The sequence below is a fragment of the Canis lupus genome, chromosome 15, assembly GCF_003254725.2.
Source record: "Canis lupus dingo isolate Sandy chromosome 15, ASM325472v2, whole genome shotgun sequence".
In the NCBI taxonomy this organism is placed as follows: domain Eukaryota; kingdom Metazoa; phylum Chordata; class Mammalia; order Carnivora; family Canidae; genus Canis; species Canis lupus.
Window position 1 is genome coordinate 5,562,221 of NC_064257.1, and position 16,559 is coordinate 5,578,779.

General features: G+C 59.3%; 1 protein-coding gene across 1 annotated transcript in view; it reads left to right on the forward strand.

Moving 5' to 3' along the window:
• The window catches only part of GRIK3 (glutamate ionotropic receptor kainate type subunit 3), a 222,287-nt gene that overhangs the window by 178,398 nt on the left and 27,330 nt on the right, over positions 1-16,559 (forward strand). The window contains exons 10-11 of the mRNA XM_025419889.3: positions 840-1,043; positions 14,995-15,218. Of these exons, the coding sequence (XP_025275674.3) occupies positions 840-1,043; positions 14,995-15,218 (428 nt within the window). The remainder of the gene's footprint in view (positions 1-839; positions 1,044-14,994; positions 15,219-16,559) is intronic.

Here is a 16,559-nt window from a genome sequence, read left to right on the forward strand (position 1 = left end):
GCCTGCCTTTGGCCCCAGGGCGCGATCCTGGAGACCCGGGATCGAATCCCACGTCGGGCTCCCAGTGCATGGAGCCCGCTTCTCCCTCTGCCTATGTCTCTGCCTCTCTCTCTCTCACTGTGTGCCTATCATAAATAAATAAATAAATAAATAAATAAATAAATAAATAAATAAATAAATAAATAAATAAATAAATAAAATATTTGTTCATTTGAGAGAGAGAGAGAGAATGAGCATGAGCAAGGGGAGGGGCAAAGGGAGGGAAAGGGAGAAGCCCAAGCTCTGAGTGCAGAGCCCAACAGAGGGGCTCGAGCCTGCAACCCTGAGATTGTGACCTGAGCCAAAATCAAGAGTCGGATGCTCACAGACTGAGCCACCAGGCGCCCCTCCCCTGGAGGGCTACCTCCCAGGGTTTCTGGCCCAGTGGTTCGGGAGGGGCCAGAGAGCGAACGTTTCTCACACGTTTCTGGGTGCCGCTGGAGCCGCTGGCCGGGACCACACTTTGAGAACCTCGGGCCTTGCGTCGATGGTGGGGCAGGGAGCACAGGATTCACATCCGATGGTCTTGAGTTCGAATGCCTGTTCCACCACTTACTAGCTCCGGGACCATGGGACAGGTAATCAGCCAATACCTACCGAGCCCCGCTCAGGGCCAGGGCCCGCTAGCCAGTGGCCGCTGGGGAGGCCCGGCATTGGCCTGACTCGACACCACCCTTCGAAGCCACCCAGAGGTTTCCTAGACACAGGAGCAGAGGTTCCAGCCCAGGCTCTCTGCCCAGCCGCTCAGCCGTCGTCAGCCCCTCTCCCCTCTCATCAGCCCCTCTCATCTGTCCCCGTAGGAGGAGCCCTTTGTCATGTTCCGGAAGTCCGACAGGACGCTGTTTGGGAATGACCGCTTTGAGGGTTACTGCATCGACCTGCTGAAGGAGCTGGCCCACATCCTGGGCTTCTCCTACGAGATCCGGCTGGTGGAGGACGGCAAGTACGGGGCGCAGGACGACAAGGGCCAGTGGAACGGCATGATCAAGGAGCTCATTGACCATGTAAGTGGGAAGGGAGCACGGGGGGCTGCCCCCCCCTCACCCCGCCCCCCCCAGGGAGGCTTGGCCAAGCCCCGGCAAGGCACGTCGGGGGTAGGGGGCATCCTGGCAGGTGGGGGCCTTGGGGGCAGGGGAGACGGAGACAGAGGTGGTGACTTGGGAAGGACCCAGCTCCCTTGGGCCCGCCTTGCTCGTGCTCCCTGCTCCCAGACATGGCCTTGCACCCCAGCACACGCGCACGGCCCCCATCTGACTGTGCCTTTCGCACTGGTGTCTTTGGTGAGCTCACCCTGCAGGGGTTCCTCAGCCTGTCCCTGCCTCCTGCTCCTTGAGGAGCCTCCAAAGGATGCCCCAGCCATGTGGGCAAGGTGCCAGCGCAAAACACGTCACAAACCCTAGGCACAGAGCTGGATCCGTTGCTGCCTTGAGTAACGTTGGGCATGATGGGGAGACGGGGGGTGCAGGCAGCTGAGGGCTGCGTGAAGGGACTTACTGGGCCAAGGTGGGGCTTGCTCAGCCCAGGGAAGCAGACAGGCTGGGCTTTGGGAAGAAGGAGCAGCTCGTGGGTGGGGCCTGGGGCGTGTGGGACACCAGGAGGAAGGCATAGGCCACCGTGTGGGGTGGCCACAGCCCCGGGTTCGAGCGCGGGGCCCTCCCTCCCCAGCTGTGCAGTCGGGGCCGTTGGGGGCCTCTCTGAGTGGTTTCCCCATCTGTGGCCTGGGCGTTAATCCCTCCTTCTTGGTTGGAAGTGCGAGGTGCGGGGCACAGCCCACGGTACGACCCAGACCTGTCAGAGGCCGGAAGTTAGGAGGCCAGGCGGCAGTCCCACAGAGCTACAGCCAGGCCCCACTTCAGCACCTGACAGGTGTGCGACGGCGCACACTCATCATCAACCTCCCCAAGGCCCCGTTTCCCCACGTCTAACACAGGAGTAAGTGACAACCAGCAAAGCTCCCACGGTTGTTGCGGGAATGAAAGGAGGAGCACAGGCCTGTCTGTCCCACAATAAACGTGTCCTGCCTTCTGGCCCAGGGCCCTTGGCCTTCCAGAGGCATCTGTTAGGGAAGACCTGCTAAGGAAGGTGAGGGAGGGCCTGATCTATGCCAGGCCACTCTGTTCTCCCCCTCTCAGTTATCCCCCCCAACAGCCCCGCGATGCACCCATTTTACAGACGGGGCTGAGGCAGGGAGAGGTGAGGCCCCACGGCTCGTAGGTGATGGAGCCGGGCTTCCAAGCGGAGGAGCCTTTGGAGGCTCTCTGCCTTCGGAAGCCCTGTCCTCCAACCCCGGGAGCCAGGGCAGAGGTAGGCTCATGCAGGGTGGATCTTTGCACGGATCCAGCCGGGGGCTGGGGAGAGGGATGGCTACCGCCCTGCGTCTCTGGGTGGGCGTCCTGCTCACCCTCCTGCCCTCCCCGCTTTGGAGCCTCGGAGCTGGAGCTCAGAGTGGCCGGAAGGCTCAAGCAGAGCCTTCATTTCCTAGGCCCCGGGAACTCGGGCCCGCGTGGGAGGCTGGTGGGAGAGGCTCGCGGTGGCCAGCAGGACCTGGGGGCTGGGCTTGGTTCCCACTGGGCTGCTCACTCGCCGTGCACCCCCGGACATGTTTCCTGGCCTCTGTGGGTCTCAGTTTCCCTCTCTGTACAACGGGAATGGCAGTCATAGAACGAGCCCCGGGGGTTGTGAGGTCATACACGCGCGTTCCGCAGTCTGCACCATGTCGTTACCTGCTCTTCTTATTTTTATTTTTGTCATAAGGCTGTTCTTTCGAGGAGGCCGGGGTGGGGGCTTCAGGAAATCCTTTTATGTCTCTGAGCTCCAGTTTCTAACTCCAGGGCGAGAATACCTGCCCGGCCTGTTCCCAGCGTGGTTTGGGGCCCGGAGGAGGCAGCTGGTGGGGAAGCGCTCCCAGATTGTGGAATCCAGTCTAAACGGAAGGGAGTGGTGTTGTCACCATTATTAGTAATAACTATAATTATTATGGAAATTAGTCAGCAGTCCCCAGAGGCATCTCCATTTATCAGCTCCCCTACTCCCGCTTTCTGCCCGGGATCTGGAATGTGGGGCCCCAGTGGGTGCCCGAGCCTGTCATTTGCAGAGGCTGCCGGGCTGGGGAGGCGGAGGGGGTCACGTGGAGCACCGAGGCCACCTGTGGAAGCGAGCCCAGCTGGTGCCAGTCTTGTCGGGCACAGCCTCTCCGGCGTCGGGAGCTTTGAAGAGCAATTCGCAAAGGGGGTGGATCAGAAAACCCCAGCAGCGGCCTGACCTCTCTAAGCTGACCCTCAGCCGGGGAAAAGAGGGGGGCGGCCTCGTCCGCGGGCTCCGTGCGGCGCCGTATCCATCAAGGCGCGGGCCCTGACGGGACATGCAGGGGACCTTGTTAAACCCGATTCCCTGCAATTGATGAGCCTATTAATCCTAGCTTGGTGCCATTTTTAATAACATCATAACCATTTATTAGTGTCGTCAGATAATTAGTCTTCTCGCTAGCTCATAGATAGCGTGGTAGAGGCTTGGCAATATTATTACTTCCTTATTAGGGATCTGAACGCAGACGTAAAAGTGATGAATGCCTGCCTTTGCAGGAATCTGACCCCCGAGGCCCATTCGGAGGCCCCGGGCGGAGCCTCTGACCAGCAGGACCAGAGAGTCCGCTCACCTCCGACCCGTGCCACACGGCCTTCCAGGGAGCCAGGGTCATGGAGGAGGATGGGGCGCGTGCAGGGTGCCCCCCTCCCGCTGATGCAACAGACGCACCTGGACGGAGCAGTGATTTCTCCATCCGTCACCCCAGCTCTCCCAGACTGCCACTCTCTCCACTTTTACTGCCTGCTCTCTCCCATTTCCCCCTCTCTCCAAGGTCTCACACACCCAAGCCTTAAATTACTCGCAGGTGTTTTAATGACTCTGGAATCCAACAGAGATGACTTCACAATCCGGGTCTAGCACATACTCAACCTTTCTGGCCTCCCTTTCCACATCTACGAAATGGGAGTCATAAAAAAGCCTTCTTCCCAGGGTTTGTAGGACGATTTAATGAGCTGCGGCACAGAGATGCTTAGCAGAGCGCCTGGCGCCTGGTAAATGGGCAGCACCTGGGAGCTGTTCCTCCTGGAGGATGAACACCATGGCGGTGGTGGGGCCGGCCCCTCAGCTGTGGTCATCCCGGGGGGCAGGGGGGGCACAGTGACCCGGGATCTAAGCCTGGCCCCTCTGAACACAAATAGGAGCCCCGGGAAACCAACTGACACTGTTCAGACTCATGGAGAACAGAGGCACACACCAAGGCATCGCCCCTTCTGCTTCACTTGGAGCATTGGCCTTTCCTGACGCCTGCCATCCAGAGCTTCTGTCCTGACACACGGTCCCCAGCACCGTGCTCGGGGGTCAGGGTGCTGAGGGGAGGCAGCGATTTCAGAGAGTGGAGAGTCTGAACCCAAGAAGAAAGGCTACTGCTCCAGAAGGGGGCAAGAGATGTTCTTGAAGAGCCTTGGGTGCTGCACACGGACGTTTGGTCCTCAGTGTGAGAGCTGCAGGGCACAGCTAGAGGATGTGGGGCGAGGGGGTGACATGAGAATGGGCCTGGAGGGAAGTCACCGAGCTGCTGGGCTAAACGGGAGCCAGTCTGGAGGTCATCGCTGGGACCTGGGTGAAGGAGAACATGGTGGAGGCAAGAAGGGAGGGCCACGGTGGGGAAGGAAGGCCCAGATAGCTCTGCAAGGAGACCGGAAGGTAGAGTTGAAAAGATTCGTGATTGGTTGGATGAAGGAGGTGAGGGAAAGGGAGGATTTTTGCACAAGGACAAGGGGTGAAATTCCAGAGCTGGGAAGAGGACAGTGTCATCCCCAAATAAAGGGCCTCCTGGCCACGTAGAGGATGGAGGGGAGGTACGGAGAGCGGGCTGGGGTTGAGGTGCCAGTAGGCGGCTGGCCATACGGCTGAGCAGTCAGAGGAGGGAGCGGGGCAGGAGGTCAGGATTTGGGAGTCCTCAGCACAACCTCGGGGTGGGGGGGGACCTCGGGAGACATCCAGGGGGAGAGACTGAGGGCAGAGGAGAGATGGGAGCCTGGGTAGGACGCGAACGACACGGGCGTGTAAGGAGAGAGGGTAAGGAGGAGTCCACAAGACGCCTGCCAAGGCCGGAGAGGAAGGAGGAGAACCAGGAGAGCGTGGGTGACAGGAGAGGCCACTGGAAAGACACGGGCAGAGGGTGACAAGTGGCAGGCAGGGAGGTCTACGGAGAGGAATGAACAGCATCCACGCGTTGGCACGACGGGTAGGGGCGGCCCCCGCGTGGGCCTCCCGAGTGCTCCTGGCCTGGCTTCCCGCAAGCTTCATTCTCAGGGACCCAGGGATCCTGTCCGGCCGCTGTCCTGAGCCCGGCAGTCAGAGCGGGTGGGTTAGGCAGAGACGACGCAGGAGCCTGGCCCGCAGGGAGTGCAGAAATGCCCTCCTGGCCACAGCAAGCCATCAGTTCTCTTGTCTCTCAGTCGTCACCTCTCACTAGAGCAGGTCGGGGGGTTTCCCTGGCTCGTGGATGGGGCCTGACCAAGATCCACCAAGATGGGGGACGAAACAAGATGGACACTGGGGTGGTCACGGGTGGAAGCAGCGCTGCCCGGACACCCCGTCTGCCTCCCTGTAGGGCTGAGTGCCGGGCAGAGAGGATGGCTCGGTGTCAAGTGCCCACTTCCCCCGCCTGACCCTTCTTCCAGACAGTGAGGCCCCGATGCATGCTCCTGGCTGCGGCCTGAGCACCTGGGCTGGGCACGCCGAGCAGGCGGTGACGAACGAGGGCGCGTGAGTGAGCACATGGACCCACACACCTTCCCCGGAGACGTGGCGGTGGGGTCCTAACAATGGAGCTGCCCATCCTGTGCAAGCGGAGGGCCAGGTGTCAAGGCCGTGACCCATCACCCACCATGTCCCCCACCGTTCAGTAACTGGATCTTAGTCTTGGCCCCCATGGCTGGTGGGCGGGGGGGAACCTCAGGCCCCCATTTGTGCAGCCAAACCACCTTCAGGCAGTGCACTTTGAAGCAAGGCATGCTGGGAGCTCACCGGTGGCAGGTGGAGTCCTGGATGGGACGAGGCAGCTGAGGGCAGGGGATTTCCTGATGGGGTGCAAAGGTGGACTGTTGTTAGGGCAGCCGGGTCGCCAGGGCAATGACGGAGGAGCTCTGGGGAAGCTCCGGCTCTGCCTGAGAACAGGCAGGGGAGCAGGCCGGGGTGAGGTTCACCGAAGGACTCTAGGGGCACGGACTCAGCCAGCAGAGCAACCTGGGGAAGACCTGGGGAGAAGCCCTGCTGGAGGTCGGGGTGCAGACAGGCAGGTGCAAGAGCGGTCAAGGCACAGGTACAGGGGAGCTTCCAGGGTGAAGGGGGCTCGGAGGGAAAGGGCGTTGAGAGGGAACAACGGGTGGGCTCTGTCCAACCCCCGCCGAGGGTCATCGGCTCCTTTGTCCATCCCACGGATTTGAGGGAACGCCGTCTCAGCCTGGCTCCTGGATGGCAGGGCCCAAGGCAGAGGCTTTGGGGCGCCAGCTCATTCGGGGGTGCGGCGCCAGGGAGCACGTGAGGGGCGGGGACATGGAGCAGGAGCACCAAAGTCAATACGAGGACTCACGGTTGAGCCTGTCAGTACCAAGTGTCACCAGAACCTGAGTCGACACCCTAGAGAAGACTGACAGAGTGTGTCTTGGGGAGAAGAGGGGGACAGGTTTGCCCATGGGCTCCTCCTGACGTGCATGCGTTTCTGGGTTGGGCGCAGCAGGCATGGGAGCCGGGGTGGGGGGGGACCCTGCCACAGGACCCGCAGGGGCAGGGCGGGTAGGAGGTGAGGTGCCTGCGGGTGGCTGGACAGAGCCAGAGCGCCTGGGCTGGGGCTTGAGGGCAGAGGACCGAACCAGGCACCCAGCAGGTGCCAGACCCGGTGACCAGAGCGATGGGAGCAGCCAAGACAGACGTCCACGGCCCTCGCCCCCCCCCCGCCCCATGGGAACAGTGAATCAGCCAGGCTGCATTGTTCTGCAACTGCAGGCGGTGCCACCGCGGGGTGGAGGGGTCTTGGGAGGTGTAGGACAAGCAGCAAGGACTCGGGCTTCTCTGCCTAAGGGACTCCAACTGACACCGAAGAAAGAGGAGGAGCTACCCGGGGTACAGACGGGGTACCTGCTTGGGGGGGGCACCAAGGATGCCCACGTCTCCACCCTCGGCAGGGGGCCTGCAGGGTTGGCAGGACCCTGCCGCGCTGGGCCCTGGGTGGACCCCTGCCTGCCTGCTGGTGACACAAGGTGTGGGAAGGGGGTCTCCTTCAGAAGTGGGAGTGGAGGGGGGCATCCCCCATCACATGTCCCGGAGCGGGGGGCGCCCCCCGAGCTGCGCCCTGCCTGGGACCTGGAGGAAGTTGCTAAAGACTTGGGACAGGTGGGGGCAGTTCTGAAATACCTTCCCTGTCCCTTGGCCGGCAGCTTGCAGAGAAATCCAGGGAGGGGGCCCGGGTCATTTGTGGCTTCCGGGCGTGCAATGAAGGTGGCACACGTGTCGGGTGAGTGAAGGAGGACACAGGCTTGGGACGATGTCTCCCAGCCTCCAGGTAGGAGGGCAGGTGTGAGGGGAAGATCTGGTCTCAGACATTACCGCCATCACCCCACTGTGTCCCATTGTCTTCCAACCAGGGAGCAGACCTGGACGCATTGGACCCGACCCCTGTTTACACGGCCAGGGCAGGCTGTGTCCCAGCCCCCACTCAGGCCCCCTCCCCGAGCCCGGGACAGGGCGCTTGCAAGCTAGGCCTGCTGGGAGCTCACCTGGGGGTGGAACAGAGTCCTAGGTGGAGCAGGCCAGGCTGGGGGTGGGAGAGACAGGTGACCCTCCCCAGGGTGGCCAGGCAGCCCAGGGCAATGACCGGGGAAGGATGTGGAGCTGAAGACATCCCTGAGGAGGGTCATGGGGACAGGTGAGGGCTTTCAGTGGAAAGGCCAGAAGTAAGGGGCCCTCTGGGGCCAGGGTCCCAGGAACAGGGTCCTAACTGGAGGGAGGAGGATGAGAGACAGGCAGAGGGCAGGACCCAAGCAGACCAGCATGGGTCAGGTGGCTTCAGGGAGAATAGGGGTGCCGAGCAGGGAAACCGAGGCAGAGCTCAGCACCCCCCCCCCCTTAGGCTGTGGTAAAGGTTGGTTAGGACCGTTAGGGGCATTTTGTAGGTCAGTCTTGCAAAAGAACTTTACTGAGCTCCTTCAGGCCAGGCTTCGTGCTGACCCCAGGGATACACCCGTGTGTGATCCAGTTTGGCCCCTGCCCTCCTGGAGCTTACACACCAGCAGACGAGCCAGGGGTTAAACAGTGACTTACAAGTAAGTTAGTTGTGATAAGGGCCCTGAGGAGCAGCACGAGGGGCTGTGGGCACAGCAGCTCGCCCAGGCGGGCAGTGAGGCCGCCACGGCTCAGGAAGCCAGCGTGTGGAGACTACAGGTGCTGGGACTTGACCCATCCGTAGACAACTCGAGAATTTTCCAGGGTTCTCTCCCCGGAGTTCTGGTGTGTGGGTTGTTGGGGCTGTTGGTGGTCAGGTTCACATCCGGTGGCTCTCAAAGCAGCGCTGGGTTTCCTTAAGCTTGGAGTCTGGGGGGTCATCAGCAGACACCCCCTGGGACTTGCTTTGAGCCCTTACGAAGTGGCAGGTGCTCAGCCAGCTGGCTCTGAGGATGTGCTTGCTCGTGTCTCTCCCGCACACGCTGGCTCGCTCAGTCCCAGAGTCTTCGGACGGCGGGCGCTGGGCCGGGCGTGGGGCGCACAGCGGTGGAAAGACACAGCCTCAGGCCCTGCTCCTGGGAGTTGATGGCCCAGCAGGGGAGACACCAGCAAGCCTCTCTAAAACCCAGCTGTGGTCAACACTAGGCATGAAAATACTTGTGCCGTGAGAAGAATCACTAGGGAAACCGGACATCACCATCGGAGGATTTTGTTTGTGGGCGTAACTGCGCTGCGACCCCAAGTAGCCATTAGCTAGACAAAAAGTTTGTGGAGGAAGAAATTCGGAAGCTCCAGGTAGAGGAACGCACACGTGCAAAGGTCCTGAGGTGAGGGGCTCCGAAAGAAGCTAGTAGAACACACGCAAGGGGACAGGAGGTAAGGAAAGGCTGGAGAGGCGGGCAGGGCCCGTGTGCCCTTTCCAGCTCCGTAGCCACCAGCTATGGGGGGTGATTTACTTCTGAACTTAAAATAAAGACGACTTTTAAAATTCTTTAGTTCAAAATTAATTCAAGTATGGACTCAGCTCCTCAGTTACCCAAGCCGCGTAGGGCTAGCGGTTCCCGGGCTGGACGACGCAGATGCAGAGCTTCCCTGGCGCTGCAGAAAGTTCTCTTAGATCATCTAAAGGCTACGGAACCCCTGATGAGAACGCCTTATCCTCGGGGCCGAGGCGGGTCTCAATGTACAGTCAGCAGGGTTGAGAGTGGACGCATCCTAGCTGGAGCGACGCGACTTTGAGGGAAGACCGCAGGGCGAAGCCCGTGGCTACCACCACGTACGTGGGCAGGGAGGCGGCACACAGAGCCCTGGGGAGAAGTCCCGCGTGCGTGGCAGGAGTGAGACTGGTTTTCTTAAGGGGCCGAGGAAGCAGGAGCAGAAGGATCTGGAGGGAAGCGGGGGCGAGTCTGCATGTTCCTGCAGCCGTAGGGCTCAGAAGGCAGACCAGGCCATGCGAAGCGTACAATGGGGAGACCCCGTGGCGGCCGTGGTCGGCAGCCGGAGTGGGGTTCACGTCTCCAGCAATGCAGCCCACGTTCGGGCCAGGGCAGCGCGGGCCCAGCCGTAGGGCCTGCTCTTGTGAATGGGGAGGTGGGAGGAGCCTTGTGCATCCTGCTCAGGATCTAAGTGGCCGGTGTACGAGGGACCCAGGGCTGCCGTGGCCGACGGCCACACGCTAAGTGGCTTAAAACAACAGATTTATTCTCTCTCAGTTCTGCAGGCCGGACATCAGAAGTCAAGGTGTTGGAAGAATTGGTCCTTTTTTTTTTTCCTTCAAGCTCAATTAGCTCAATCAAGTACACACTTAGCTTCAGAGGTAGCGTGCAGTGATGTATCGGCCGCGTGTCACAGCCAGTGCTCATCACATCACGCCCCCTCCCCCGGCTTCCACTGCGGGGGGCATCCGTGGTGTTCCTTGGCCTGACCCTGCATCGCTCCGCTATCTGCCCCCAGTGTCACGGGGCCTGTGTGTCCTTGTCCTTGTGTGTCCTCTTCTCCGCTTGTAAGGACGCCAGGCCTGGGGCGTAGAGCTCACCCTCATGCAGTGTGACTCCCTTCTTGACTTCGTTACTTCTGCATAGACCCTATTTCCAGAGCGTCCAGGTTGGTGAACCCATGGAGATGTGGGGAGAGTGGCGTGCCCCGAGAGAAAGAGGGAGGACGCGGGAGCTTCGTTTCCCTTCCCACATACCTTGCCCTATGCATCTCTTCCATGCAGCCATTCCGGAGTTATAGTCTTTTCTCATAACCGGCGACCGGAGTGGCCACACCATTTTACGTTCCCGCCAACAAGCTAGAAGAGGCCCGGTTGCTATGCATCCTTGTCAGCACTTGGTATTATCAATATCTTTTTTTTTTTTAATTTTGGCTGTTGGAGAGGCAGGCAGGAGTGTTGTGAGAATTTGAAACCACGTGGGGAGTGTTGCTGGGGACATGCAAAGGAACACCTGCGAGGTAGAGACCGGATGCACACAGACCCGCGGTGCTGCACGCCCAGGAGCGGCTGCTGGACCCAGTGATGGATTCAGGGACACTCAGCAGGGGCCAGAGAGAGCCCGATCCTGGGGGAAGTAAACACGCCCACTGAAGATACACACTGTGCCCCCTTTTGCACACAGTGCCCGATACTCCCCCGGCAATCTCGCCGATGCTGTTTAATCCCAGTGGCAATAATAAAAGACTATTTTATTGGGGGGCGGGGAGTGGAAGGGCCTATTTCCAAGCTCATATTCACGGATGCTAGGGATTAGGACTTGAACATATTTGGAGGGGGTGCACAATTCAACCCCCCTACATGTGGTTTGCGTGATAGTGTGGTAAAACATGGGGGTTTGAGGTCGCAGTGAACCAAGTCCAGGTACCGGCCCAGCCATTCACCAGCTTGGAAGGCAGCTCTGCTCACTCACTACTGTATCACCGACGCCACTGGCCACCCAGACAAGGAGAGCTTGAACAAACCTCATAGCCTGACCGAGCCACAGCACCCTCATCTAGAATGTGCTAGGACATTTACTGCCACGTGAGGCTGCTGGGAGGATCCTGTATGGCATGTTTAGCAATGCCTGGGGTATAGGATCCATCTGTGAATGACAGTGGTTCTTACTATTTTAACCGTAGCAGGTCACAATCTGAGCAGCAAGATCCCCCTGCACCCCACCCAGGGGATCCCAAACAAGAGGCAGAGCATAGAGACAGGGGATCTGGTGGAGACCTTACCTGAGAATGCAAGTAGGCAGGTGCCAGCAGGGTCACCAGACCCAGGTAGCAACCCCCCTGGGGCTCAGGGGCCTGAGCTTTTCCCCTTGGAGGACCCCTGGCAGAGGAGAAGGCTGATCAGCAATGAGTTACAAGAAGTGGGACCATGGTTGTTGTCTGTTCTTGGAATCTGGAGGAGGTTTCCCCGGTTTCACTTTCTGCGACAAGGCTAGTAGTGTCCAGCCAGCAGCTGAGGTGGCAGGATGCTCTGGGCCAGAAGAGGGAGCTGCAGGTGGTTTAGCCAATCCTGCCTTCAGCTCTGGTTGCTGGAGATGTGGGGGAGCAAAGGGCGCCAAGTGGCCCCATGGAGCAGAGTGGGAGAGGCTGGAGCCAGGTGGGTCCTGACAGACTCTTGGGAGGTGGAAACCGGCTTATGGGGTTCAAGTAATGTCCTGGAAGGGTTGTCCTGCCCAGTTGAGAGGTTTAGACAAAAGTAGAGAAAGGTCCTGAGGCAGACGGGGCCAACAAATCACCGGTGAGATCAATGAATATGTTGGACGAGTCAGAGGTTTGGTTTGTTCAAAGCTGTGAGCACCGTGAGCATGAGAGCAAAGGCCTTGGACCTTCATGGAGCCTCAGTTTCCCTCCATAAGAGTGGAGGGTTGGCATAGATGTTCCTGAAGGTCTCTGGTCCAGCTCTGACAGCCTATGATTTTATGAATCACCCTCAAAGAACTCTTGCACAAGTGGGAAGAGCCTGCCAAGGTTGGGCCTTTCATTCCAAGTAATGAACTGACAAGCAGAGGCTTGACATCTGTTCCACTCTTGCAAGGGAAGCCGGACGAAATAATGCCTTTTTCAGAGAAATCGTAACCAACGGTGAAATGTAGTGTTTCTTGCCTAAACCAAAATCAAAGTGGAGAACGCCAGGCTTCCTGAAGCCCGAGGGAGAACACGCATCAAAGCTCCCCGTGAAGGAGAGCAGGTTGACCAGCTGACTGGCTGCTGTAGGCACAGAATGTGTGTAGACACCCACCTCCTGACCTCTGAGAGCCCGAGAGCAGCGGGAAGCTGGCGGGCGGATCCTAGGAAGGTTCCAGGATGGCGCTAGGGAAGAAGCAGGTGCCCGCAGCTCTAGAGTTGGCCTCCTTGCCAGTCCCGGACCCCTTCTCGTGGAACCCGCATGGCGGCAGACACCCTGATCCTCGGTCACTAGTCCTTTCGTCCAACCTGCCATCAAAGCCAGAGGAAGACTGGCACCGTTGACTTTGAGATCCTTCCCGAGAACCCAGTCCAAGCCCCAGAAGCTGTTCCCAGAGACCAGCTCCAAATGTACAGCGATGATGACTTTGGAGTCAGAGCACAGCCTCCCAAACAATGTGCTTTGAAGGGCCAGGGCCAGGGGAGGCTGAGTTCTAGAATCTAAAGCCCACTACACCCGCCTTGTGCCAACATTATAGAGGATCCTGAACTCGAGAATAAAAGGAACCTTCCAGGATATCACACCTTTGTCCCCACCCTACTGAGTCCTGTCAACATCCCCCCTTGGTTGCTCACTAGACCGGAAGCTCCGTAAGAGCAGGAGCTGGGTCTCTCACTCTGCACCTTCCCTGATCGTTCTCTTCTTTGTATACACCCTGAGGGCTCCGGGGGGCCGGGGGGGCGGCAGCTGTGCACTTCTTCTTCGTCTGCCTTCGAAGCAAGGCAAGTTCCAACTCACACATTCCAAAATTTACCAAAGGACGATCCCACTCTGACACGTCCTTTATAACAGGCTCCTCCTCCCTGGTGTCCCAGGTTCTAAGGGTCACTGGACCCTTGGGCTCCGCATGTCAGTCGCCGGATGTGGGGGCTGCCCTTAAAAGGAAAAACACGGAGGTTGCAGTGTCGTGGTTTCGTGTCTGCCAGCAAGGCCGCCCTCCACCCCCGCCGCCCCCAGCCTGGGGAAGCTGCGGAGTCTACCCAGGTCAGGCTTCCCTTCCTGGAAGTCTGACTTCAGTTTGGCGGCTGGTCCCTATGCTAGGATTGGTGAAATCAGAGATGGTGTTAACAGCTACCATTTAGTAAACAGTTTGATGAATGTCTGTGTCCCCCACTAGGCTGTGAGCCCCGAGGCAGGAACCACGTCCTTTTGGCTCAGCTCTGAATCTCTCGTGCTTAGCGGAGCTCATAAAATGAATGAACGAGTGAGTGAATGAATGAATGAAGCAAACTGGACCAAGCCATTGGGTGGCTGCCTACAGGCCTTAGAAAGGGTGTCGGAAGCAGCTGCCCACCCTTGGCCAAAGGGTCTTTCGTGCTGTTCTTTAGAACCTGACCTCTCCGTCCTGCCCTCTCCTAAGACAGGGAAGTGATAACCCGGTTCACGCTGTGATAGGTCACTATCCACAGGAGCCCTCCCAGGGGGAACACCGTCAACAATACTACAGGGCTGAGATGGGCTTGGGAATGGACAAGCAAAGCAAGGCCCCAGCTATGGCCCAGCTGCGCTTAGGAAGTCACAGGTAAATAGGCAGATAAGACAGAGAGTCCCATGGCCACGCATCCTGCATTGGAACTGAGCGGGTTAGGACCTTACCGTGGGGGTGAGCAAGCTTCATGGGTGTTTGGCACTGGAGGCGGCATATGCGCGGAAATAGGGGTGGTGGTTAGAGACAGCGGGGAGAGGGTGTTCTCGGCAGGGCACAGTGTGTGCAAAGCATGGAGGCGGGAAAGGGCATGTGGGGAACAGGAAGCAATTAAATGGGGCCTTTGTAGGAGGAGAGCCACGGGGAGGAGGCTGGGAAGATGGGAATGAGGGATTATAGGTGTTTAATCAGGAAATCTCAGACCAAAGAGACGGACCTTTAATTATTACCCTCCTGAACATTGTGATGAGCTCAAGTTGGCCAGCGTGGGAACACTCCGAGCCGCCTTTGCCCTCTTCCCTCCCCTCACCCGACCGACCGAAGGGGGCTCTGGGCTCCCCTCTCCCTCTAACGAGGGTATTATATGGGCCCAATTGAATTTTGAGGCTTTGAGGGTGCATAAAATATCCAGAAGAGGGAGAAGCAGTCGAGAAGTGGACAGGACAGGAAAGCAGATTCAAGGAAGGTTTGTTCCGGACTCCGCGTCCTCTTCGTGATGTCTGAAAAGTCGCCAGTAAAGAGCAGGAGCTGTTTCTAAGTGTGTGTAGGTTTGCTGAACTGTGTGTATTTGACAAAGCGCCATTTGGGGAGCGAACCACACGGGTGCAGGTTTCATGGGTTTCCCTCCGCTGCACGTTGATACCGTGAGCTCCTGGGAAACAGGGGTTCGGTCTAAGTCACCACTGTCTCCTCGGCACTCCGGGCCCGGCCTGGCACAGAAGGAGGGGGTCTGTCAACACTGAAGAACGGTCGAGTGACCCCAAGGTTCTGGAGACAGACTCCCCTTGACCCCCTGCCCTCCCCTCCTCCAGGAAGAGGTGTCTGTCCCCTGCTCGTCTGAGACTTTACTCACGTCTGGGTGTGTGTCTCCCTCTCGTTGCAGAAGGCAGATCTGGCCGTGGCCCCCCTGACCATCACCCACGTCCGTGAGAAGGCCATCGACTTCTCCAAGCCCTTCATGACGCTCGGTGTGAGCATCCTGTATCGAAAGCCCAACGGCACCAACCCCAGTGTCTTCTCCTTCCTCAACCCCCTGTCCCCAGACATCTGGATGTATGTGCTGCTCGCCTACCTGGGGGTCAGCTGTGTCCTCTTTGTCATTGCCAGGTAAGGGCGATGCCGGCCCAGGGCTCTGGCCCAAGGTTGGGGTTTCAGGGAAGCCACACTGGTCACCACATCGGGGGCCTTAGCACAGAAGGCCCAGGTTCGGGCCACTGCTGTTCCTGCCCCTCTCTACCCTCCTGAGGCTCAGACCCCCAGAACATTCTGTTGCCCCTCCTCCCCGCCCCACCCCACCCCAAGCTTGCATCCCCAGGCCTTACCCCGGTCTGCATCCAGGAGGCAGCAGGAGTGTCCCAGGCCCCTCGAGCAGGCTTGGAGAGGTTAGGTCACTGCCCAGAGCTTCACCACCTGGGCCAGGCGCCCAGGACGACAGACTTCCGTGCATCGGACAGTCCGGTGACAGGATGGAAACTTGGAAAACAGACCGTGTCCACAGAGTGGGAGGAACAGTGCCATATAAACACACGCATCCCTGTCCATAACACATGCTGGCAGCTGCCTCGCACACTCGGTCCTCCGCACGAACTAGACGTAGCACGAGCCTGCTGGTGCCCGGTCGGAGGTGGTCACCAGGGTCAGGTGTAGCTCCGTGTTTACTGGGCACCTGCTGCTTGCCAAGCGCCGAGCTCTGTGCCTCACAGCCCTGTTCATGACCTAATTCTCTCAGCGCCACCCACCCCCCTGCCCCGTCACCGCCACGAATGGGAGACACCTGAGGCTCGCAAAGGCCCCGTGCCCAGCAAGGCCACCCCAGCAGTAAGGGACACAACTGGCATTGGAGCTCTGACCACCCGGTGTTGTGTGTGTCAGGCACATCCCCGGCCCCCTGGACGTGTGTCCTGTGCCCCTGCCCCAGGTCGGTGCCTCCTGGACCCCCAGCCCTCTGCCTCCTGCTTCCAGGCTCCAGCCCCAGCCCCCACCCTCCTTCTTTGTCCTCTACATCCTAACAAGGTGCGAAGAGAGACTTCTTTGGAGAGGCAATTGGAGATTCAAGGACTTGTGTTTGGGCCTTTTTTTTTTTTTCCCTCCTGAGTCTTCTTTGAAAGGCTCCCTCCCACCAAGCCCCCTTGGCTCCCTCCTCCCGCACAGAGAGAGACCAAAGGGAAGGATGTGAGGGATGAAATCGTCCTCTCCTCTCCGGACGCCCGTGGCTGCCAGCTGGCCGGTGCCGCCTGCCTGCCCGGCCCCGCCCGCTGCCCAGCCCCCCGGGAGAGGCCTTCATCACGCCTCTTTCTCTAATGGCCTAACGAGCCTTTGAAAGCAGGCGCCCCTCTCCAGAGCTCTCACCGTCATTTGAGCAGCTCTAGCCGGCTCTCGGCTCCTGCCCCCTGGAAAGCAGTTCTGGCTTCTCCAGCAGGATTCCTGCCCACCGATGCAAGGCCAGTC